Genomic DNA, 25,740 nt, shown 5'->3' with positions numbered 1-25,740 from the left:
GCATAAGGAACCGGGTTGTGTCCTTGGGATGTGAGGGGCCACGCTGAGTCCCCAGATAAAAAGCTCTTGAGGCTGCAATGGGCACCCTGGGGCGTCCAAGGGTGCATATCTCTAATACAGGAGAATCGGAGAGCAGAGATTGCCTTCCCCACAGCCTTCTCCATGGCACTGTAGATGTGACAGGCAGCAACACCAAGGAACATTTGAGTCAAGTGTGAGGATTACTCACTGCGAGTTTTTGGAAAAAGCACCGTGCATTTTACTGTCTGATGGACAGAGTCCTGCAGGGAGCATCATCAACGCCTATGAATTTCCTGCGCTAGAACATAGCCTTGGCAAAGGGACGCAGCTGGAAGAAGTGCAAAAAGGCCCTCGTGAATGTCAGAGAGTTCTTGAGGAAAATCACACATGACAGAAGTCTGGCTGTGCACAGCCTGAAACTCTTGCCTGCCTGCTTGCCCTGGAGCCATTATGCCAATAAACGAGACATTTGACACATGCAAAACAAAAACAAAACCACGATGGTAGATGAGATCATGCAGCCTTTCTTCCTGCTGTTAAGCACCTATCAAGAGTTTGCGCTGAAGCCTCAAGCATATAGGAAGCTGCTTTATACTGGACTTTATATTGCCTACTCTCTAAGGGACACGGGTGGAGCTGTGGGTTAAACCACAGAGCAGTGTATTGCCTACTCTCTAAGGGACACAGGTGGAGCTGTGGGTTAAACCACAGAGCAGATCAGAAGGTCGGCAGTTTGAATCCCCGTGACGGGGTGAGCTCCCATTGCTCGGTCCCTGCTCCTGCCAACCTGGCAGTTCAAAAGCACGTCAAAGTGCAAGTAGATAAATAGGTACCGCTCCAGTGGTAAGGTAAACGGTGTTTCCGTGTGCTGCTCTGGTTTGCCAGAAGTGGCTTAGCCATGCTGGCCACATGACCCGGAAGCTGTACGCCGGTTCCCTCGGCCAATAAAGCGAGATGAGCACCGCAACGCCAGAGTTGGTCACGACTGGACCTAATGGTCAGGGGTCCCTTTACCTTTACCTTTTTATTGCCTACTCTGGCTGGCAACAGCTCTCTAGGTTTCAGGCAGTGGTCTCTCCCAGACATACCTGGAGATGCCAGGGAGCATAGAGCACATGAAACCGATGCTCTATTGCTTGGTTCCAATACTGGAACAGCTCATGAGCAAATTTGTCAGTAGCAGACAGCCTAATGTTGCATCATCTAATAAGATGGAAAACTGTTTATCTCACCTTTTTCTAGCAGGCAGTTAAGCTGACGGAGTATTTTCCACAAGGCCTGCAAATCCAAACGCACTGCTTGGATGCCACTCTAGCTGAAATAAACGAGACATTTCCAAGAAGATGGATTTGACATTGGATTGCAAATGGTTCCCAAAGGGACCTGTGAAATTCCTCCCGTCACAATTCACACACTGCATGCATTCTATAACAAAAAGTGCTATGTGGTGCAGCCAATGAGATTTCAATGTGCAGTTGAACAACACGAGAAGGCAACTGAGAGTAAAGACAACTGAAAGAAATGAGAGGAAAAAATGCAAGGAATGGCAAAAAACAGTTGACGGAGATGATTTTCGGCAGTGCTGAAAAAATGTGGGAAACGGCTCAGCTCTAATTCTAATACAAAATTAGGAAATGATTCTGGTTACTGTGCTTGATTCATTAAGTGCTACTAAATGTACATTAGGGTTGTGATCCTATACACACTTTCCTATAATTAAAGCACACTGAATTCAGTGGAACCTCCTTTTGAGTTGACGTGCATCAGACTGCACGGCCAAACAGCCCTTTTGCCAGCGCCCTCATGATCCGCCATCTCTGTAGACTCTCCTAAGTAGTACACAGTTTGTCCTGAACAGGGAAAAGATGCAATTCACGCTTTCACATGGGCCAGGACAGGCTTTGGGCCAACAGCTGTAAGACAAGTTTGCCAAGAACATCTGTAACCTCTTAGAATGAACATACTGGCAAAAGCTTTCTCTTGATTAAATAGCCAAAGGGGAGCGGGAAATCCATGGCAATGAGGTTTGTTAATTTGAATCCTTTTCTAGTTATTGTTTTAGTGTGTTATTTTTCCAAACACAAATATGGTAATCTTTATTCACTTTAAAATTCAAAGACATTTCTCATAAGCAAGCATTAAAATGTATTCACTGGAGGTAGTGGGTTTTGGAAACATTATATAATTATTTGCTGGAAGTGATTACACAAAATGTTATTAAAAGCTGTCCTCTTGGAACGAGCTTTTTGTACTGTATTATTATTATTTCTATTGTTATTGTTGTTGTTGTTAGTTGTAGTAGTATGATGGTGCAACATGAAGCTTTTCAGCTTCTCCTTATGACTAATAAAAGCATATCCAAGATGTCCCAAGTTTTGAAGGTCTATACACAACCACTGTCCTGTGCTTTCTGAACAGATCTTTGGAGTCAGCATGTTGAAAAACATAAGCTATTCATTCAAGCAAACTCACTTCATACCTGGGAAGATCTCCCTGTGTACATTATCTCTGAAAACAAAACAAGTCTATAGACAGAAAACGTACAAAAGGGATACTAATGCAGTGTTTCAGTTCTTGTTAAATATTTCTGGTTCCTAGAAGGCTGATTGACAGGCATCCTTGCATAAAGCTGTGTAGCCTAACTCCAATATAGCAATAATTGTAATAATAAGAATACATATACATATATCTTTCTGATAAGAAGTAGGAAGTCTTTAGGCAGAACAAGATCAGCAGATCAGAATTTTCAAATGTGAGTGGTGCTGAAATGTTTTGAACAGTGGTGTACGCTACATTAGCCTGCATGGCTGAGGGTAAAACTACTGCTTTTTCTGAAAAAAGTCCCTTTATTATAAGGAATTAAAATTGCCGAAGAATGGATGCTTTTGAATTATGGTGCTGGAGGAGACTCTTGAGAGTCCCATGGACTGCAAGAAGATCAAACCTATCCATTCTGAGAGGAAATCAGCCCTGAGTGCTCACTGGAAGGACAGATCCTGAAGCTGAGGCTCCAATACTTTGGCCACCTCATGAGAAGAGAAGACTCCCTGGAAAAGACGAGATGGTTGGATAGTGTTCTTGAAGCTACTAGCATGAGTCTGACCAAACTGCGGGAGGCAGTGGAAGACAGGACTGCCTGGCGTTCACTGGTCTATGGGGTCACGAAGAGTCGGACACGACTACAAAATCTTACAAAATAGCGGGCAAGCTTTTGAGTCCACAAGAACTGCTAATTAAGCTGGCTGCAAAGCAAAGCAGCAGGCTGGTGAGTTAGGTATAGAAGCCATCATATCTGCATTGATCAAAAGTTCATTTTTGTTGTCTAGTCTTGTAAGCGACATAACTATGGGCGTGTGGCTATGGGCATTGTCACGAAGAGCACCTGCACTTCAGAACTGACAACTACACCACTGGCTATAAAGGAAGCAAAACCATTTGAAGCAGAAAAGTGAGGAGTGGCAGAGGGTGCTGAACCATTCTTGTTCTGATCACTTCCCCAACCCATCCAAAACCTCATCTCAACAGTTTTTCTTCTGCCCAGTCTCCAAGATCAATCAGAAAAAAACATATTTAGTAAACATAATTGCTGTGGTTGCAGGGGAAGGGAGGTGTGTGGTTGTTTGCAGAAAAAAGCACCAGGCAGATCGATGGAAGTGTTTGGCATCCTTACCCAGAAGCCATTTTTCTCCACTTGAAATCACTAGCCCTGGGCTTTATAGCAGTTTAGCAGCAACTTGTGTTGGAAGGAAATGTGTATGCTACCATTACATCAAGTTTTGCCTTTTCTATTTAATGACCAAACTCTCAGAGAACGGTTGCTGCTGCTTCAAGCCCTGTACTAGGGAACTCTATGGCTCCTTCTATTCTTATTAAGGTTCCAGAGTGAACACAAAGGTTCAAATAATAGGAAATCAGTGAAGCCAAACAGGACTGGCACCAGACTTCAAGGTGCCCTTAGCACAGTGCATCTTATTTGATACCATTTTAATCTAAATATTCACCTCGTTTTCCTAATATGGCACCATGCTTGAGATTTTTGTCCATAATACATTTGCTTTATTGCAGTTGTTTTTATCAAATGCCTGACACTGGTGGGTTGCATGAGGGGAAATATACCAAAGCTCATTCCAGGTAAGATTCGGTTGCTGGTGGTGAGGAAGGACCTGACAAATGAGGGACCTAAGAATCAGCTTGCTTTTGAATTATGGTGCTGGAGGAAACTCTTGAGAGTCCCATGGACTGCAAGAAGATCAAACTTCTCCATTCTGAAGGAAATCAGCCCTGAGTGCTCACTGGAAGGACAGATCCTGAAGCTGAGGCTCCAATATTTTGGCCACTTCATGAGAAGAGAAGACTCCCTGGAAAAGACCCTGATGTTGGGAAAACTGGAGGGCACAAGGAGAAGGGGATGACAAAGGACGAGATGGTGGGACAGTGTCCTCGAAGCTACCAGCATGAGTTTGAGCAAACTGCGGGAGGCAGTGGAAGACAGGAGTGCCTGGCGTGCTCTGGTCCAGGGGGTCACGAAGAGGCGGACACGACTAAACGACTAAACAACAACAACAAAAACAAAGAATCAGCTACTCATGGATCTGGAACAGCTGTTGCTAACCCAAGTGAGAACTCTAAAGGGCCTTTTTCAGCAGTGATTGATTTGCCTGCTACACCCTCTCCTGGAAAACAGAAACCTTACACCCATTAGACATGCATCGGTAAACTTCCAGATTATATAGTGGTGTTATGTACTGAGTTGAATAGGATTCAGAATGCAGCAGTCTGATTGGTGCTAGAACAATAGGATCCAGAATGCAGCAGTCTGATTGGTCCGCAGGAGCCACCCAATCCAATTCCAGGTGGAAGTGAATTCGCAACCTGATTGGCCTACAGGAGAATCCCGGAATTAGCCAATCATGTGGGGCCCATTGTGTAAATAATGTATATAAAGCAGACATTTCGGGGAAAATTCCATTCCTCACTACTATGAGCTGAATAAAGAGCATGAAATCCACACTTGACTCCGAGTATATTTCAAGCGGGGATGTGTATGTGAAGTTGCTCACATCAAAAAAGTTCGGAAACTTTAGCTAGTCCAGAATGTAGCTGCCCAGTTAACTGTTGCCAGGCATATGGATTATGTTTTACATCAGTATTGAGAAATCTGCCTTGGTTGCCCAACTCTGTTTCCAAGCAAAGTTCAAGGTTCTGATTCCCTAACTTTTAACTCCCTATGAAGATTGGGAACAAGGGTACCTTTGAGATCACCTCTTTTCAGAAGACTTTATATATAACATATGGTTTTCTGTTTTATATATTTCAATAATTTTACAATCATTTTAACATTTCAAAACTTGTCTTCTTTCCCCCCCTTTCATTAAATTTATTTTTTAATATTTTCTGCATATCCAAATTAACTTAATTTGCTCATTTATCAATCTACTTTAAATATATACTCTTATAAAACTGCACGTTATTACAATAATCCTGCCAATGTTCTTATCTGTTTACAGTTTGTAAATATTCAATAAACCATTTCCATTCTTTTATTTAAAAAAAAGTTTATCTCGGTTTCTTATTTTTCTGGTTAGTTTCGTCATTTTTGCATAGTGCATAAGTTTTTGTATCCATTCTTCTTTTGCTGGAACTTATTCTTCTTTCCATTTTTGGGCAAGTAACATTCTTGCTGCTGTAGTCGCATACATGAATAAATTTCTACAGTTTGGGTAGTTCTGTTCCTATAATTCCCAAAAAGAAAGCTTCTGGGTTTTGTTTCGTTTTGACAAACGTTATTTAAAACATATTTTTCCAATTCAATTCTCAGAAGGCTTTCTGTACGTTCTGAAATCTGGTGGGACTCCTCCTGCAGTTCCATATGATTACGCCTGATTTGAGGGTCCATTAGATGACAGCCTTAAGAACCAAATTGCAAACATCCCATACATTGCTTAAAGTGCAATTTGGGTTGCCACCTCAGCATGACAAATTCGTTTGCAGCATCAACTGGGCAGAAAATGTAGGACAGTAGAAAGTAGCAGCCACATTTATGCCAAATTTGAGGTTGCCTTTTGGAATGTTGTTTCTTTAGGGAAATCACTCAGAAAGCTAATTTGCTGACAAATTATGATAGGGTTTCTGGACAGGCAAGGATTTGCTTCCAAGACCACACGGATTAGAATCTAATTGAGATTTGGTGGGCGAGAAAGCAAAGCGCAGAGAGGTTCTGTGACGTCACTAAGAGATGGTCCAATCGGGTGCAGCTGAAGTGGCTGTTGCCTAGAGAGAACTCGTGGCAACGGCAACTTTCGTCTCGTGACGTACAAGAACGCGGCGACTGCGGGAGAGCGTCGCATTTAGGAACCGTCACGTGACCTCAAAAAGAGGCGCGTCGCATTGTTTATACGCATTCTAATCCGTAACGTAGAGATAGAACAATGGAAGAGTCACACTTTTCAGAGGGAGAGAGGAGATGTAGTGGTTTTAGCAAAAATAACAGTCTTGTGGCACCTGAAAGACTGGCCACGTTATTACAGCATACTCTTCCCCGAATCAGAGTTCACTTAGAACAACAGGATCATAGAATTGCAGAGCTTGGAATAATAATGTTGGAGTCAAATGGCAATGGGATTCAAAAAGTACAGTCTGTGGTATTTCAGTTATTAGACCTGGCTTAAATGATTGCAAAACGAGCACAGTAATCCTAGAGAAGGCTGGGGAAACCCAGCCAGATGGGCGGGGTATAAATAGTAAATTATTATAAATTATTATTATTACTCACTCTTCTACATTCCGGCCCCCACCACAGCTGTGTGTGTATATATTTCCTTTCAATGCAGGATTTCACTTCATCTGATGAAACGGACTCTCTGGGGAAAGCTTTTTTCTTGTTTTCTTTAAGACACCACAAGGATTACCTGTTTCCACAGCAGCAGTTTGCCACAACATAATATCATAAGTACCGATTAAGTTAACGTCTAACCGATTAAGTTAACGTCTAACAGTTCCATGTTGAAATTTCCCTTTATAGTCTGCAGAGGGGTTGCTATACATAAAAGCTGGAAAGCAATTTCCATTGATTGAATTCAATGCGTATTTCTTATTTCCACTCTGGAGGTGTGTGAGGGTAGGCAACGTGATGCCCCACATCGGTGTGGCAGGAGCGGATAGCAGGGAAGATTCAAGGGCAATCAAACAAATATCTAAAACATTTCACTGTAGAATAGTATCAGAAACATTTTTTTTTTTAATTGCAGAATTGGGACTGGCATCTTTTCAAAACGAAAGCAAGGGCATCGAGTGGTACTGGGAACAATCCTAGTTGCGTTTCCCAATGTATTTCTTACCGATGTGGGGGGGGGGAGGCAAATTTTCATTTTGAAAGTGTGGCTGGGGGAGGGGGGAGTGTAAAGGAACCCGGAATTCCATAAACCTCGGGAGTCTACAGCCATAAGTCTATGAGGGTCGCGATAGGTCGCATGAGGGGGCATGACCCCGGAAGCGGATGTGCGCAGCGGAAGTGGCTGGGCGGAAGTGGCGGCTTGTTGCTGTGCGCCTGGGCTTGGAGTTCACCGGGGGGCGACGGGCCGTTAGTTCATCATGTCGATCGAAATCGAGTCGTCGGAGTGAGTTCGCTGGCTGGGCTCGGGGAGCGGGCGGCCTTGCTTTCGTGCCTCGGCGCCAGGCCCCTTCCGCGCCCGCGCCTTTGCCCTCTTCCCGCAGACCCGTTTCTTGCTCGTGCCCGTCGGGCCAGCTTAAAACACCCCCCGCTCCCGGGTGGCCGAGGGAGCTTTTCCGTAGCTTGGTTGCCGTTGCTGGTACTCGGCGCGGCTGCATTTGCTCTGAGGCCACACACGGAGTCCTGCAGGGGGTTGGACTAGATGACCCTCGGGGTCTCTTAGGGACGCGGGTGCCGCTCTGGTCTAAACCCAGTGCCGGATTTACGTACAGTGGTACCTCGGGTTAAGAACTTAATTCGTTCCGGAGGTCCGTTCTTCTTTTTTTAAAAAAAAGATATTTATTAACATTTCAGAAACTTATACAGAAAAAATAAAACACAAAAAAGACATATCAAATATACAAAAAAAGAAAAAATACAGAACTAAAAACAGTTTAAAAACAAGTAAAATTCCATTCCCTTATTTTCTTATAACTTACTTCCCCGACCTCCTCATACCTCTCCTTTTTGTATTCCAATTTCTAATTATTAATTCAGCAAATCCTCTCCCTTAGTTTTCATTTAATTTTCAACTTTTCTTTTTACTTAATCATTACAGCTGAAAACCACTTAATTTCTAAACCAACATCATTCTAACAGTCATTAATTTTACAGTATTTCCCAAGATAGTCCTTGAATTTCTTCCAATCTTCTTCCGCCGTCTCTCTTTCCTGGTCTCGGATTCTGCCAGTCATTTCTGCCCGGAGGTCCGTTCTTAACCTGAAACTGTTCTTAACCTGAAGCACCACATTAGCTAATGGGGCCTCCTGCTGCCTCGCTGCCGCTGCACGATTTCTGTTCTCATCCTGAAGCAAAGTTCTTAACCCGAGGTAATATTTCTTGGTTAGCAGAGTCTGTAACCTGAAGCGTCTGTAACCCGAGGCACCACTGTAAGCTAAACTAGCTACAGTGGTACCTCGGGTTACAGACGCTTCAGGTTACATACGCTTCAGGTTACAGACTCCGCTAACCCAGAAATAGTCAGCTAAATCGCACTTTGCACATGTGCAGAAACACTGAATCGCAACCCGCGGGTAGCGAACGCTGCAGGTTGCGAATGTGCATCCCGCACGGATCACATTCGCAACCCAAGCGTCCACTGTATACCGTATTTCTTCCTGTGTATAACACGCCCCCATGTATAAGACAACCCCAATTTTTTGGGACTGCAACAAAAAAAATGGAGGGGGGAAATGGCCCAAAGTTGTTGAGCTTTTTACAAATACAGACACAAAGCAAATGGTAAACGCATATCCGTATTTCAATCCTTATTTTTTTCTAATTTACTTTCTTCATCCTCAGCGCAGGTCTAATTCCATATTTTGTAAACTGTTTTACTCATTTCCTTTTTCCTAGTTTTCTCTATATTTCATACTTTTACACAATATTTTGTTTTGTAAAAATTACTCAAAGCAAGTCCAGGTATTGATTTTAGGACTCTGCTTTTTTTTTTAAGATAATCTCTATATTTTCCCCATTCTTTTTGGAATTTTTGTTTAGATTGTCTGCTAATTGTATCTGTCATTTTGGTCAATTCAAGGTAATCAAATAATTTATCTTGCCACTCTTTTTGTTGGTACTACCTCCTTTTTCAATTTTTTTTGCAATTAAGATTCTTGCTGCCGATGTTGCATACAGGAATATTCTCTTATTTTCACTTGCAACGTCGGAGTCTAATATGCCCAGCAGGAAAGCGTCTGTTTTTTAAAAAATAAAGGTTTGTTTAAACATTTTCTTCAGCTCTTCATATACCATATCCCAGAAGCTCTTAATTTTATTACAGGTGCACCACATGTGTAGCAGCCTCCCCTCTGCTTGATTACACCTCCAACACATTCTGGATTTTGTTTTATTCATTTTGAATATTTTGCTAGGTGTTGTGTACCATCTATGAAACATCTTTAGAAAATTTTCCTTTATGGCATCGCAAGCCATAAATCTCCAATTCTCATTCCATAACTTTCCCCACGATGATAGTTGTGGGGTCTTCTAAGTCCTGAGTGCACCTCTTAGCTTTGAAACAGGATCTGATAAGTTTGGGGCAATGGATTGCTTATTCATCGGCTGCTGTATTTCCCCCCTCATTGCTCTGTATATGCCCTAGAGCAGTGTTTCCCAACCTTGTGCCTCCAGCTGTTTTTGAACTACAGCTCCCATCATCCCTGACTAGCAAGACCAGTGGCAAGGGATGATGGGAATTGTAGTCCAAAAACAGCTGGAGGCACAAGGTTGGGAAACACTGCCCTAGAGGACTGCATACACATACAAAATTAATTGTTCCTCCTGTTTATTTCGCTCAGTGTTATCCGACTGATTATGCAATACCTGAAGGAGAACAGTCTGCATCGTGCCTTGGCCACTCTACAGGAAGAGACCACAGTGTCACTGAACACAGTGGACAGCATTGAGAGTTTTGTTGCAGATATTAACAGTGGCCATTGGGACACAGTACTGCAGGCAATACAGTCATTAAAACTACCAGACAAAACACTTATTGATCTGTATGAGCAGGTAAGCACACTTTCTGCAGTAATATTAGTTCATGTCTGATAGCACCTTTATCATTCACCAGAAAATAAATGGATTGTCTTTTTCTCTGCACCTTTGCATTTATAGTTTTATCTCCGTGAAGATGTAATGGGTTCCAACTAAGACTAAAATATTAGGTCTGAGAACAGTTGAACCAACTTTTTCTGATGTTTGCTGTTTTATTTTTAGACTTAATATATTTTGCAAGGAAATACATTGCAAGTTCATTAAAAAGTTAAGCATTTAAAATACATGTATTGAAAAATAACAGCAGCATTAAAATGCTGTTAAATTCTCAGTTTTTAAAAGGCTGTCAGAATAAATAATTATTCACCAGTCTTCTAGAAGTATGGTGGCTCATAAGGATACTATTTCTCAACCATGCTAGTAATCGCCCTCTCCTACTAAATACCAACCAAACCGTAGATGGAGAGCACAGTATATCTAGAACTATTTCGCATCATCATGCTGATGAGAATATTATAGCTTCAAATTCTGTTGTTTCCACATCAGTGTCATTTGTGTCTGTGGTGAAGGGAAGGCATTTGTTTGTATTCTTACCTGTAATTCAAAAAACTAGCCTCATATCATAAATGGAGTCTCATAAAGTGAGACTAGATAGATACTGGAAGCATATTAATCTGGTGCTTGATGCGTTCAGGTGGGGTTCAGGGGTGACTCTCTTAGTATCAGTTGACTAATTCTTGTCATAATAATGGCCAACGGAGCAATGTATGGATTTTGGTCACCGCATTTTTCGCTCCATAAGACGCACCAGACCACAAGACGCACCTAGTTTTTGGAGGAGGGAAACAAGAAAAAAAATATATTCTGAATCTCAGAAGCCAGAACAGCAAGAGGGATCGCTGCGCAGTGAAAGCAGCAATCCCTCTCGCTGTTCTGGCTTCTAGGATAGCCGCGCAGCCTGCATTCTCTCCATAAGACGCACACACATTTCCCCTTACTTTTTAGGAGGGGAAAAGTGAGTCTTATAGAGCAAAAAATATGGTATCTGAACCACTTCTCCATTTCTGAAACCTGCATACTTAAGCTGCCTGAAACTTTGATCTTCTGTTTGTGCAGCTTGCTCTTCTACTGAATATGTGTACCACGTTAAACATTAATGCTGCTTGCTAATGCTGTTTTTCTTCTGATATTTCAGGTAGTTTTGGAATTGATAGAGCTTCGTGAATTGGGTGCTGCCAGATCTCTCCTGAGACAAACTGACCCAATGATCATGCTAAAGCAAACTCAGCCAGAGCGTTACATCCACCTTGAAAACCTTTTGGCCAGATCCTATTTTGATCCTCGTGAGGTATGCCTATACTAATCAGAAATCTGTTTTTATATACAGTGGTACCTTGGTTCTCAAACTTAATCCGTTCCGGAAGTCCGTTCCAAAACCAAGGCACGCTTTCCCATAGAAAGTAATGCAAAATGGATTAATCCGTTCCAGACTTTTAAAAACAACCCCTAAAACAGCAATTTAACATGAATTTTACTATCTAACGAGACCATTGATCCATAAAATGAAAGCAATAAACAGTGTACTGCAGTCACACAATCAATCAATCAGTAGCTGAACTGGGTTCCACACAGTCACAAAAAAAGAGCTGCAAAATAGCAAAAACAGATCTCAGCGTAACACTCAACACGGAAGTGTGGTTCTCAAATCAGAAGTGTAACACTGAAAACGGAGCACATTTGGCTTCCAAAAAAAGTTCGTGAACTGGAACACTTACTTTCGGGTTGGCAGTGTTGGGGTTCCAAGTTGTTTGAGTACCAAGGTGTTTGAGAACCAAGGTACCACTGTATGTGTTATATAGCCTTTCAATTGATAATGGAAGTTACCTTGATGGATAGTGGACTCTCCCAGCTCTCCCTCATTGAAAGTCTTTGGACAGAGACTGGACAGCCATCTATTGCGAATGCTGTAGCTCTTGGTTGCCTATAATGAGTAGGGCATTAGACTAGTCTGCCTCCAAGGTCCCCTTCAATTTTACGATCCATCAGAAATGATTCCTAATGTTGCCAGCAATTTGCTTTTTTGAGTAAGTGGCATGCGAGTGTTGGGTTGGTACCATCAGGCCTCATTTAGGGGTTCTTTACCTCTCTTTTTAATCGGAACCAGTGAAGGCGGTGAAGGTCCTGTGTGAGTGTCTGGAGGTGGTTGGAGGATGGATGGCGGCTAACAGATTGAGGTTGAATCCTGACAAGACAGAAGTACTGTTTCTGAGGGACGGGGCAGGTGGTTCTGGGGGACTCCCTGGTCCTGAATAGGGTAACTGTGCCTCTGAAGGACCAGGTGCACAGCCTGGGAGTCATTTTGGACTCACAGCTGTCCATGGAGGTGCAGGTTAATTCTGTGTCCAGGGCAGCTGTCTACCAGCTCCACCTGGTACGCAGTCTTAGACCCTACCTGCCCACAGACTGTCTTGACAGAGTGGTGCATGCTCTGGTTATCTCTGGCTTGGACTATTGAAATGCACTCTATGTGGGGCTACCTTTGAAGGTGACCCAGAGACTACAACTAATCCAGAATGCGGCAGCTAGACTGGTGACTGGGAGCGGCCGCCAAGACCACATAACACCGGTCCTGAAAGACCTACATTAGCTCCCAGTACATTTCCGAGCACAATTCAAAGTGTTGGTGCTGACCTTTAAAGCCCTAAACAGCCTCGGTCCAGTATACCTGAAGGAGCGTCTCCACCACCATTGTTCTGCATGGACACTGAGGTCCAGCGCCGAGGGCCTTCTGGCAGTTCCCTCACTGCGAGAAGTGAAGTTACAGGGAACCAGGCAGAGGGCCTTCTCGGTAGTGGTGCCTGCCCTGTGGAATGCCCTGCCATCAGATGTCAAAGCAATAAACAACTATCAGACTTTTAGAAGACATCTGAAGGCAGCCCTCTTTAGGGAAGCTTTTAATGTTTAACAGACTACCGTATTTTAATACTTTGTTGGAAGCTGCCCAGAGTGGCTGGGGAAACCCAGCCAGATGGGTGTGATAATAAATAATAAATGTATTATTATTATTATTATTAATTGGGTTGTGGGCTTGTGGATACCTTCTTCCGTTGTGTTTGCTGTGCTCCAAATGATGCCTTTCACTTTTTGCTTTTCTGGTCTAAGTTTATGGGAGATGGAAGCAGTACAAATCTCTGCTTTGCCTTAATGAACAAAACAGATTGATACCTGTTGGATAAGTAGCTTTTCTTCATTCAAACTGGGAAGGGCCTTGCCTTTTTGAGAAAAGTTGCTCCTACCAAGTTCCTTCAAGCCCTGAAAACTAAACTGAGGTATTACGTTGTTCTGTGTTAGGCATATCCAGATGGGAGCAGCAAAGAGAAGCGGAGAGCTGCTATTGCCCAAGCCTTGGCCGGTGAAGTCAGTGTTGTGCCTCCATCTCGTCTTATGGCATTGCTGGGACAGGTATTTCCCCCCCCCCCCGACTTACATTGTATGAAACTGAAAATAGAGATCCTTATTCATGAACTGCTGAAAGGTCCAGTAATACCTGAAGGAGCATCTCCACCCCCATCGTTCTGCCCAGACACTGAGAGGGCCTTCTGGCGGTTCCGCCGCTGCGAGAAGCCAGGTTACAGGGAACCAGGCAGAGGGCCTTCTCAGTAGTGGCACCCACCCTGTGGAACACCCTTCCTTCAGGTGTCAAGGAAAGAAACAACTATCTGACTTTTAGAAGACATCTGAAGGCAGCCCTGTTTAGGGAAGCTTTTAATGTTTAATAGGTTACTCTATTTTAATATTCTGTTGGAAGCCGCCCAGAGTGGCTGGGGAAACCCAGCCAGATGGGCAGGATATAAATTATTATTATTATTATTATTATTATTATTATTATTATTATTATACAGTTAAATACAATTTGTTTTAGTAAAACCACAGTCTTCCAGTTCATATTTCAAAAGATTCTTTTCCTGGGATAGATTTAATAAATTAGTCTCAAGAACAAATCTATGTTCACAGACCTTTCGGCAGTGTAGGTGGATGATCATAGTCAAGATTTTACCACTAAGGAAATTTTACAGCTGATGTTTGAGATGCAACTTCCCAGTCTAAGGTATATCAATGTAAGGAATATCATTTAAAAAGTTACCAAGATCTGTGCTTGAATCCTCTGATTTCTCAGGCACTGAAATGGCAACAGCACCAGGGACTCCTTCCTCCTGGTATGACAATTGATTTGTTCCGAGGCAAAGCAGCTGTCAAAGATGTTGAAGAGGAAAAGTTCCCCACACAACTGAGTCGGCATATTAAGGTGAGTCCCTAATTACCACTTGTGAGGAATGGGCCAGATTCTTCTTGAATTGTTGGCGTCCATCTGTCTCGAGAGACAATGGAGTACGTTTCCAGGGGTGAAGTCAAACGGCTGCCTTAGCAGCACCGAAGTGACTTCCCCTGGGCACAAGCCTGGAGTTTATTTAAATAACATATCAAGGATACAGTGCAGTCGTACCTTGGTTTTCAAACAGCTTAGTTCTCGAACGTTTTGGCTCCCGAATGCCACAAACCTGGAAGTGGCTGTTCTGGTTTGCAAACTATTTTTGGAAGCCAAACGTCCGACGGGGCTTCCGATTGGCTGCAGGAGATTCCTGTAGTTACATTCGAGATTGCTGATGGCTCTTGATTTTCAATCCCCTACATTTTAGTGATTAGTTTTGAAATCCTCCTTGCATGCCCGTAAGCTCTGAAAAGCACACTTTCTCTCATTGATGCCAGTTTATATATATCTTGTAGATCCTGTTGCATGAAATGCAAAATAAACGTATCTTTTCATCTGGCTTTTGAGTCATATTGAACTTGGGCTGGATCTAGACACATTAAAAAAATGCTTCAGGAAAACACTTTATAAACCTCATAATGGTAAAACTCACGTTGCCAAAGACGGATCTCTACATTTCCATCTGCTGATATAGTGTTATAATGCATTTTAAACGCTTTTTTAAAAAACCTAATGTAGCTGAGTCCTTGGTCTGAATACCTGCTATATTTAAACACACAAGCAAGTTGCTGAAACACATTTGTAGCCTTTCTCATTTTTATATTTGTAGCTGATATTGAACTAGAAATCAAGTGAGATCACTGGATGAAATAATTATTTTAACTGAAACTGTTTTTAGAATATTTAAAAAATAAATTGTCCAGTAGCACCTTAGAGACCAATTAAGTTTGTTCTTGGTACAGTGGTGCCTCGCAAGACGAAATTAATTCGTTCCGCAAGTCTCTTCGTCTTGCGAGTTTTTCGTCTTGCGATGCACGGTTTTCCATAGGAATGCATTGAAAATCAATTAATGCGTTCCTATGGAAACCGCCTTCCCCCGACCTCTTCTGGCGGGCGGCATTTTAAAATCGCCCGGGACAGCGGAGGACTTCTCCGCTGTCCGGGGCGATTTAAAAGCCCCTGGGAAGGCAGGCAGGGGGGACAAAGGCTTTCCCGCCCCGCCGCTGGGCTTCGGGACATCGTTCCGATGCCGGGCGGCGGGGGGAGGCTTTCCCGCCCCGCCGCCGGGCTTCGGGACATCGTTCTGAAGCCGGCCGGCGGGGGGAGGCTTTCCCGCCCGGCCGCCCGGCTTCGGGACGATGCCCTGAAGCCGGACGGCGGGGGGAGGCGTTCCTGCCCCACCGCCCGGCATCGGGACGATGCCCCGAAGCCGGGCGGCTGGGGGAGGCGTTCCTGCCCCACCGCCCGGCATCGGGACGATGCCCCGAAGCCGGGCGGCTGGGGGAGGCGTTCCTGCCCCACCGCCCGGCATCGGGACGATGCCCCGAAGCCGGGCGGCTGGGGGAGGCGTTCCTGCCCCACCGCCCGGCATCGGGACGATGCCCCGAAGCCGGGCGGCTGGGGGAGGCGTTCCTGCCCCACCGCCCGGCATCGGGACGATGCCCCGAAGCCGGGCGGCTGGGGGAGGCGTTCCTGCCCCACCGCCCGACATCGGGACGATGCCCTGAAGCCGGGCGGCTGGGGGAGGCGTTCCTGCCCCACCGCCCGGCATCGGGACGATGCCCCGAAGCCGGGCGGCGGGGGGAGGCTTTCCCGCCCGGCCGCCCGGCTTCGGGACATCGTTCCGATGCCGGGTGGCGGGGGGAGGCGTTCCTGCCCCACCGCCCGGCATCGGGACGATGCCCCGAAGCCGGGCGGCGGGGGGAGGCTTTCCCGCCCGGCCGCCTGGCTTCGGGACATCGTTCCGATGCCGGGCGGCGGGGGGAGGCTTTCCTGCCCCGCCGCCGGGCTTCGGGACATCGTTCCGATGCCGGGCGGGGGGGGAGGCGTTCCTGCCCTGCCGCCCGGCATCGGAACGATGCCCCGAAGCCGGGCGGCGGGGGGAGGCTTCAAAAGCCCCGGGGCGATTTAAAAGCCCCCGGTTAGGCAGGCAGGGGGGGCAAAAGTCTTTGCCCCCCCTGCCTGCCTTCAAAAGCCGTCCGGGATAGCGGGAAGCGCTTCCCTGCTATCCCGGACCGCTTTTAAAATGCTGGCGGTGGGGAGCAAAGCCTTTCGCCCCCGCCGGCCTTCCTGGACCTCTTCTGAAGTCCGGAGGGGGGGGAAAGGCTTTGCTCCCCACCGCCAGCATTTAAAAAAAGGTCCCCGAGATTTCCCTATGGGCTTTCGTCTTGCGATGCAAGCCCATAGGGAAAATCGTCTAGCGAAGCGTCGCAAAAACCGAAAAACCCTTTCGTCTTGCGGGTTTTTCGTCTTGCGAGGCATTCGTCTTGCGGGGCACCACTGTACTGTATAAGCTTTCGTGTGCATGCACACTTCTTCAGATACATGCACATGAAAGCTTATACCAAGAACAAACTTACTTGGGCTCTAAGGTGCTACTGGACAATTTTTTTATATATTTCGACTGTGTCAGACCAACACGACTACCTACCTGTTTTTAGAATGTTTTAACTGTTTCAGAATGTTTTTGGGTTTTTTTAAGTTACTGTGTTTGCCTCCCTGGGCTACTTTGAGAGGAAAGACAAGATATAAAACAGGTCATTAAACTAAAATGATTGGATTAAGTTAAATTAAAGATGCATTTTTTGACTCACTTGCATACCAGACATGTACACAAGAATGCTAAATGGGTTTGTTATGTTTCTTGCTCAAAATGGCATCCAGTGGTGATTGATTGATTGATTGATTCCTTCCATCCACCTGTAGAGGGAGAATATAAAATAGGATTTTTCTGATGAAAGTAACTTTTTCTTTGGCTAGGTTGAAAGCCATGAACCAAAGCATATACATAGTAATTGGGTTCAATCCAGATTTGCCCCTCTGCTAGCGACAAGCCCCCCTGAGATCCAGCAGAGGCTTCCTGCTAGAGAAAGGGGGTCAGACGATCTCCCCCAATTCTCTCGCAAGCACTACCTCTTACTTGTTCCTTCTCTCAGAGCAGCTTTTCAGGGCACTGCAGGGAAAAGAAGGAATTGGCAAAAATCACCTCTCTGCTCCATTTCTCCAGCAGGAGCTCTACGCTGCGCAATACAGATCTGTATCCACCCTATTTTAGTTCAGTTTCTGGAAGTTAGCACCAATTAGGCTTTCATAAATATTTCGTATTAAATTGGTACAAAATCTGTATGCTGCAAGCATTGTGGATACTTTTCCTCGGAAAGAGTTGCGCATTTTTAAAATATCCACAGAGTTTGAGCACTTAATGTGATGTGAGGGCTGAGGTTTTGTCATTATTTAGTCTAGGATAGTATCCTATTCCAGTGTCAGAGGGTTATTTATATGAAATTGGCATTGCGTGAAATCCTTCTTTTTGTTCCCTTAAAACAGTTTGGCCAGAAGTCTCATGTGGAATGTGCTCGATTTTCCCCAGATGGTCAGTATCTGGTCACTGGCTCTGTTGATGGGTTCATTGAAGTATGGAACTTCACCACCGGCAAAATCAGAAAGGTAAAACACTGCATGGCCTTTCAAGTGGATAGTTTGTGTTTTGACAGTAAAGCCCTTAGCTTGCACTCATTTAACTTGTGCGCATTCAGATTTAGACAATAAAATAAAACAAGGAAGGGGGGAATGAAGGGGGCAACATTCTGGGGGAAATTACTTTGGCAATCCCACCCACCATTGAACCCAGTGGGCTTTGACTATCTACAATTTTGTCATTAGGAGCGACCCCCAGAACATAAGCCCCACGTAAGTTGTGGGCTTACGGTACTAAATTCAGGTAAATAAGCAACATTTATGATTTGTGTAGTTTCCCCAATGGAACTGGAGTGTAAATAGGAACTCTGAATGCACAGTGCATTTGAATTTTAAAACAATAGAAATTTGACACTTGTCAGCATCATTTTCAAGACTGAGCAACTTGTTCAAGGTCCCAGGGCAGTCTGCAGCAATTTGAAATACAACACTAAAAACATTTAAAACGTACAATTACAAGAAGAATGGAATCACAAAAAATAGGGTGGGTTCTGAAAATATAGGTCTCAAGTGACAAAGATGTTATGTAGGCTTCCAAACCAAGCGTTTTTGGGAATCCTGCTTTTACCATGTAACACCTAGTGCTAGATTTGGTAGACTAAATCTTGATTTAATTGCTTTAAGAAGATGCTAGAGCCTGAATCTCCACAGATTCAGGCTTCAACATCTTCTATTATAAATAATCTCATGTGTAAGACCTAAGAAAGGCTTCTAACTTTGAGCTCCACTGCTAGTCACATTAGTAAGGTAAAGGAGCCCTGGACAGTTAAGTCCAGTCAGAAGCGTCTGTGGGGTTGTGGCGGTCATCTCACTTAAGCTAAGGGAGCCGGCGTTTGTCCACAGACAGCTTTCCAGGTCATGTGGCCAGCATGACTGAACCATTTATGACACAACGGGACATTCCAACAGAAGCCGTTTACCTTCCCGCCGAAGCAGTACCTATTTATCTCCTTGCACTGATGTGCTTTCGAACTGCTAGGTTGGCAGAAGCTGGGACAGAGCAACAGGAGCTCACCCCGTTGCGGGGATTTGAACCGCCGACCTTCTGATCAGCAAGCCCAAAAGGCTCAGTAGTTTAGGCCCCAGCGCCATCAGACAGTACTGTTGAATAAGTCAGCTCCTTTGGTATGACTCTTATACGCATTGCTGTTCCCGGTGGCTCTTTTTTCTCCTTCAGTGACTGATCCTTTGTTCATTACTTCATCTAGGATCTGAAGTACCAAGCTCAGGATAACTTTATGATGATGGATGATGCGGTTCTATGCATGTGTTTCAGTAGGGATACAGAAATGCTGGCAACTGGAGCACAGGATGGGAAGATCAAGGTATGCACTTTGGGGAATGAGAGGACAGAAAACTGATCCAGAGAGGTGATCTTAAGCCGTGTTTCCTAAACATCTGAGAGCTGAGGCCTACTTCTTTCTGAATTAAAACAAGATTCACTGTTATACCCAGAAAGTGTAAGACTGGTCTAGCGCAGGGATCAGCAAACTAAGGCCTGTGGGCTGGATCAGGCCCAATTGCCTTCAGGATCTGGCCCACGGACTGTCCGTGGATCAGCGTGGGGTTTCTGTTCGTTCGGGCTGCGCCATTCCATCCCCCCCTCCCTCACACACACTGCAGCGGCACCATCTCCCTCCCTCCTCCTGGCTTCTCCCCACCCTGCCTAGAGAAGGAAGGGGGCTGGCTGAGCGCCATTTTAAGCAGCCCCTCTCCGGAGCCAGCCCTTTCGCGCCGCTCATCTTCCCTTCACCACCCTGGTGCTCCTGTGGGCCAGAGAGCGGAGCGGACGAGCTCCCTCTACCCAGAAGCAGCAGCAATGGCGATGGTGGTGGCAGCCCCAGGGAAGATAAGCACTGAAGGTGGTGGTGCGGAGGAGAACTACTTGCCCCCCTCGCCTCTTCTTCCAGCCCCACCCTCCCCGGTGCTGCTTCTCTGGCCTGCCACAAGGTCTGAGGGACAGTGGACCGGCCCACAGCTTTAAAAATTTGCCTTCCCCTGGTCTAGTGTCTCTGCAGTCTCTTTCCTGATAGGAAGGCTTGTATGTAGGGAGCTGTGCCTCATGAAGGTACATTACAGACAGCTCCCTTGGGGGAGGGTGTCATTCTGCTGCTTCTCTGCATCAGGAATCATCAAACAATTCGATCACAACTGACGGAGAGGCATAGCAGAATTCCTTACCTTCTCACTCGACAGAAGCTGATTTGAAAGGAGGCAAGGCCATAACAGTAACTCATGCAAAAATGTTAGGGCAGCTTCCTCTATGGGCAAGAATTTGGGGTTCACAATTGTCTGTCTGTCTGGTTGTGATTCTCTTGCAGACCACGGTTTCATTATGCAGTTACAGACCCAGTAAGAACAAATTGAAACATCCAAATAATGCAAGTTCTCACGTACGATAAATTAAAATAGGTGGGATGTATATAAACCAGGGCCAGAAACAATTATACAGTGAAACTAACAGAATTCCTTTACGAGTCTTGTTATAAGAAAAAGAAAAATCAGCAGGATCTTCTCAAGTTTTTATAATAGTCAATAACAAGAAATTCCAACTAGCCTGAAGTTGGTGGCTTTCCAGGGACAGAAATAATTTGCACATGATTTTCTATTTCCCTCACCTCTACCCAGGTTTGGAAGATTCAGAGTGGGCAGTGTCTGAGGCGATTCGAAAGAGCTCACAGCAAAGGTGTCACCTGTCTGAGTTTTTCAAAGGACAGCAGTCAGATTCTTAGTGCCTCTTTTGACCAGACAATCAGGTACCTTTCATTTTGCTAAGTTTTGCTATTCAGCCTTACTTGGTTGGGCGACGTTAATATAGCTTTTATTCTGCGGCAGGATTCATGGCTTGAAGTCTGGCAAGACTCTCAAAGAATTTCGCGGTCATTCGTCATTTGTTAACGAAGCCACATTTACACAGGATGGGCATTACATTATCAGCGCATCTTCGGATGGCACTGTGAAGGTAAGATCAGCCCGCTGGCCTTTGGTCGTTGTTTATTTTGCTTGCTTAGCTGGCGTGTTTGCTCATTTCACTTTTGTAAAGAGAATTCTCATCAGCTTGGATTACAGAAGTAAAACATGCATTTAATACTTTCTATATCACAAGTCTTCTCTGCCTGTTGCAGCTTCTTAAAATATTATGAAGTAGCATTTCTCTGAAGGGATGCCATAGTTGAAGCCAAGCTGTTTTCTAGAAGCATTGTATATACTTATTTGATTAATCAGCTGTTTAGTAGGTTGTTTTTTGGGGGTTTTTTGCTTGTTTTAAATACCAGTACCATCAGTACCAGACCTTAACCACCAATTATGGACTGGCTTTTTTAAATAGAAAAGCAGACCATCATCGTTATTTTAAACTAGTAAAGCAAAAAAAAATCAGTGCAATTCTGAAAAGTTTAATCTGCCACCATGATTCATAATGGCATCCAACTGTATCAAAACACAAAAATCTGCTCCTTGATTACAGGAGCCACCATGCAAATTTCGTTGTATTTTAAGAAGTGTCAACGTGCATAGCAAACAAGCAACTTTCCAAAATATATAGTACATTTATATGTCTATGTTTTGAAGGGATGTGGTCCTCACCATATCGTGAAGCATTACTATCATTCTGCAGAACTGGAATTCCATTTCTTGGCATGCTGCCAAGGTGTGACAGCACTCTGGAGCTGGGCTTATATATGTTACGTGACGGTACTGATCTTTTCTCCCTTGTTCTGTTTTCCAGGTTTGGAATATGAAGACTACGGAGTGTTGTAACACTTTCAAATCACTCGGCAGCACAGCTGGGACAGACATCACCGTCAACAGTGTGGTTTTGCTGCCTAAGAATCCGGAACACTTTGTTGTTTGCAACAGATCAAACACAGTTGTCATTATGAACATGCAGGGGCAGGTATGTTATCGGAGAACAATAGGTTTGAAATGACTGGGAACACATCCTCTTGGATTTGGGAAGATTCTGTCTCTTTAGTCCAGATTCTTTCACTTCTCCCTTTCTAAATGATTTGTGGGGCTGTTTGTAAGTCATTGTGACTAAATAGGATTCTGGACTCAGTAAGTCTGATATTCTGGGCTCCAAAAGTAGTAATTGCAAGCCCTGTTCTCATTAGCATTCTCAGCAGTGCTCAAGCAGAGAATATGGGATGGATCCCTGAGGGTTATGCTGCTTCTCTTTTCCCTTAGGTCTAATTATGTGTTGTTTGATCTATGGGATCCTTCGGTATATTTCAAGCAATTCACTCACCCAACAAATGTGCAGCTGATTTAAATACCAATATATATTGACTTTGTAGATTGTGAGAAGCTTCAGCTCTGGTAAGAGGGAAGGTGGTGACTTTGTCTGCTGTGCCCTTTCTCCACGAGGCGAGTGGATCTACTGTGTGGGTGAAGACTTTGTGCTGTACTGTTTCAGCACAGTGACCGGCAAGCTGGAGAGAACGTTGACGGTGAGTAGCAGAGATGGCAGCATGTGTGTCTTTGTAAACACAAAGTGCTGGGTATGACCTGATCCCAGTTTGGAAGTTTTTACCGCAAGCAGGTGAGACCTTCTGTCTCAAAGGTTTAGTCCCCCTACACTTGATCTTAGCTAAAAGGCTGAGAAACGGTTTGCATAAAGTAACACGCTCCACTACTTCCGGGTTGCCACGAAGCACAACCCAAAAGCGCTCAATCAACCTCAAGCCCATTCAACCCGAGGTATGACTGTATTTGTCACCACTGTATTGTCCTCTTCTATGACGAGGATGGGGAATCCCAGGCCTGGAGGTGAAATGCCGCCCTTGAGGCCTCTCTTATGCGGCTCCAGAACTCTCCCCACGCCACACATCCTTCCTAGTCACTCCACTCACCAGCCCTGCTTTGCATCCTCCTTGAGGGCTTTTTCCTGGCTGGAATGCATCCTTGAACTCTGATGGTGCCTGCTGCTTGCCCAGGTGGAAGATGGAGAGAGGGATGTGTATGTACAGTGATACCTTGGGTTACATACGCTTCAGGTTACAGACTCCGCTAACCCAGAAATAGTGCTTAAGGTTAAGAACTTTGCGTCAGGATGAGAACAGAAATCATGCTCCGGCGGCGCAGTGGCAGCAGGAGGCCCCATTAGCTAAATGGTGCTTCAGGTTAAGAACAGTACGGACCTCCAGAATGAATTAAGTACTTAACCTAAGGTACCACTGTAATAGTGTGTAGAAACCAGCCTACTGCACAAAGGGAAAATTCCTTTCATTGCTCCACCTCCTCTTGCCTCTGGCCACAGCCACCTCCGGCATGCAGCTCCCACAAGATTGTACAGAAGGGATTGAGAAGCTCTTGTGCTGGAAAAGTTTCCCCACGCCTGCCTGCTCTATGGCATCTTTGCAAGGCGGCTTATCCCCTACTTTTCTTCTGCAAAGATGTATACACACGAACTACCTGGCAAACGACTTCCGATAAGCCTGCTTTAGAAGAACATTATCAGGCATATATATCCCTCACTATGAACTGGGCAGGATGTACAAATTATTTCTGGGATGTTAATACTATGTCTTCACCCTTCACCCTTGCAGATTTCGAGTTAAATTCTAGGAAAGATTAATTAACTTTCTTTTACACCCAGGTACACGAAAAGGATGTTATTGGTATCGCTCACCATCCCCACCAGAACTTGATTGCTACCTATAGTGAAGATGGGCTGCTGAAACTCTGGAAACCATAAACTGATTTTTTAATTCCCTCCAGTTCATGGAGATCTTGAATGCAATGGCACAGTGCATTGCGGGGTGGTTTTCAGTTCCTAGGAGGTCCAAAAGTTATCTCAGCTGAATATAAATTTCATATTAAGATGTCCCAATCAATTTGCAATTTATTTATTGCAAATAAATGCAATAAATCCAGTTAGTAGAATATTTGCTAGTTGCTTGCCCCGGTGTAGCACTTTGCTGCAAAGAAAAAAAAATCCTTTAAGATGTATTTCCTGTTTGTTTTAATTGAATGAATGGTAAATGTAAATATTGTTCTGGCTAAGGCAAAGTGAAGAAAAGCAAACATTTGGTGTTTCTGTGAAATTGATTTCATCCATGTTCTGTCCCAACTATCCCATGGAAATAAGGTGTATTCTACTTAAAACAGACACATTACTTGCCAAAGCTAAGCTTTTTAAAATTCCATCAGTTTTAATGGACATGTTAAGAAGAGAATACAGTCCATTAACAGGCATGGGGCTTCAAAGCATTTAACTTTGGCTGGGGAGTGGATAAATTTTCTGAACTTCTCAAAATGAATACCCAGTAACGTTCTTGTGGAGTTTTCTGCTCTGGGTAACACATTTGACTTTATTCTCCTTTTAAAATATAGCTTTGTCTGGATTAGCTTAGAAAATATAGTTTTATAGATTTCTTTTTGCAATGTTCCAAAATATGTGTGAGCTTTAGTCAATCTTGTTTATTGTCCTAGTAAATAAGCCTCATCTAGCTAGTGTCTGGTCTTGATCTTAAGCCACCTTGACTGATGATCAAACTTGTTCAGTGGTCATTTTCTGATTTCTAGACTTGTGTAGCTTTTATTTGGAGCCATTTGTTTGGTGGTATTTTATTTTTTAAGTGTGCCTATTCTACAATAAAGTATTGCTACAAAAGCATCTGCCTTGTGTAGGGGTCTAGCTTTCCTTTTTGAACTTGAGATTCTACTGTAAAGGCTGATTTCCAGCCCTGGGAATGGTCACTGTTGTCAAAACAGCCGCTGGCCGTTGCTTTTTTGAGTTGGGTCTCTGTACTTCACTGCAGTGCAAGCAGCCACTTAGCGTTCGAAATGTGATTAGGATTCTCACCTGATAACCTGCAGTTATCTGTTGCATGAACTAATTATGCCTACATATGTTGAGGCTGTTTAACACTGTTGCCTTGTGTGTAATTTTAACCAAGGGTTGTCCTTTATAAAGCAAATCATTGAGCACGTATCTGGTGCAATGGGACAGTGCGCCTGGCTGTTAACCAGGTTGGTAGTTCCTGCCCACCCAGGGACAGCTGTGAGCAGGTCCAGGGACAGCTGTGAGCAGGTCCAGGGACAGCTGTGAGCAGGTTCTCTTATCCAATTCTTCTACAGTACAGTGGTACCTCGGGTTACAGATTCTTCAGGTTACAGACTCCGCTAACCCAGAAATAGTGCTTCAGGTTAAGAACTTTGCTGCAGGATGAGAACAGAAATTGGGCTCCAGCGGCACGGCGGCAGCAGGAGGCCCCATTAGCTAAAGTGGTGCTTCAGGTTAAGAACAGTTTCAGGTGAAGTATGGACCTCCGGAACGAATGAAGTACTTAACCCGAGGTACCACTGTACAGTAGAGAGAAAAATAGGACAGCTTTGCTACATATCCAACAGACCGATATAAACATGCTAATATTGCAGTGTTTGGGTGGAAAGGCAGAGCCAGCTAAGCTCTTCTGGAGCAGAAATAGGACTACAACCCCCATAATTCCTTATCCCATTAGCTATGCTGGCTGGCATTTTTGCCTGTTTTGAATTGGCTTGGGGGAAAGTTATGCTTCTTCAACCTCACTATCCACCCTTCCATTTT

The 25,740-nt window shown here is 44.5% G+C and overlaps 1 protein-coding gene across 1 annotated transcript; it reads left to right on the top strand.

Annotated features, from left to right (window-relative positions):
* Positions 1 to 7,487: 7,487 nt before the first annotated feature.
* Positions 7,488 to 24,807, top strand: SMU1 (SMU1 DNA replication regulator and spliceosomal factor). The gene is made up of 12 exons (XM_081894384.1): positions 7,488 to 7,637; positions 10,030 to 10,240; positions 11,421 to 11,573; positions 13,577 to 13,687; positions 14,403 to 14,531; positions 18,042 to 18,161; positions 19,400 to 19,516; positions 20,820 to 20,947; positions 21,027 to 21,153; positions 21,919 to 22,086; positions 22,487 to 22,639; positions 23,788 to 24,807. Exons 1-12 carry the CDS (start codon positions 7,612 to 7,614, stop codon positions 23,884 to 23,886), a joined length of 1,542 nt encoding a protein of 513 aa, XP_081750510.1. The 5' UTR covers positions 7,488 to 7,611; the 3' UTR covers positions 23,887 to 24,807.
* The last annotated feature ends 933 nt before the right edge of the window (positions 24,808 to 25,740 follow it).

This window comes from Podarcis melisellensis (genome assembly GCF_964234715.1).
Source record: "Podarcis melisellensis genome assembly, chromosome: 17".
Lineage (NCBI taxonomy): Eukaryota > Metazoa > Chordata > Lepidosauria > Squamata > Lacertidae > Podarcis > Podarcis melisellensis.
The sequence above is the reverse complement of the archived record's forward strand: the minus strand, read 5'-3'. Positions and strand labels throughout refer to the sequence as shown.

Coding starts and splice junctions, on each gene's coding strand:
- SMU1 (XM_081894384.1), top strand. CDS start 7,612: ATGTCGATCGAAATCGAGTCGTCGGA. Junction 14,532..18,041: donor AACTGAGTCGGCATATTAAG/GTGAGTCCCTAA, acceptor CCCTTAAAACAG/TTTGGCCAGAAGTCTCATGT. Junction 20,948..21,026: donor TCTTTTGACCAGACAATCAG/GTACCTTTCATT, acceptor ATTCTGCGGCAG/GATTCATGGCTTGAAGTCTG.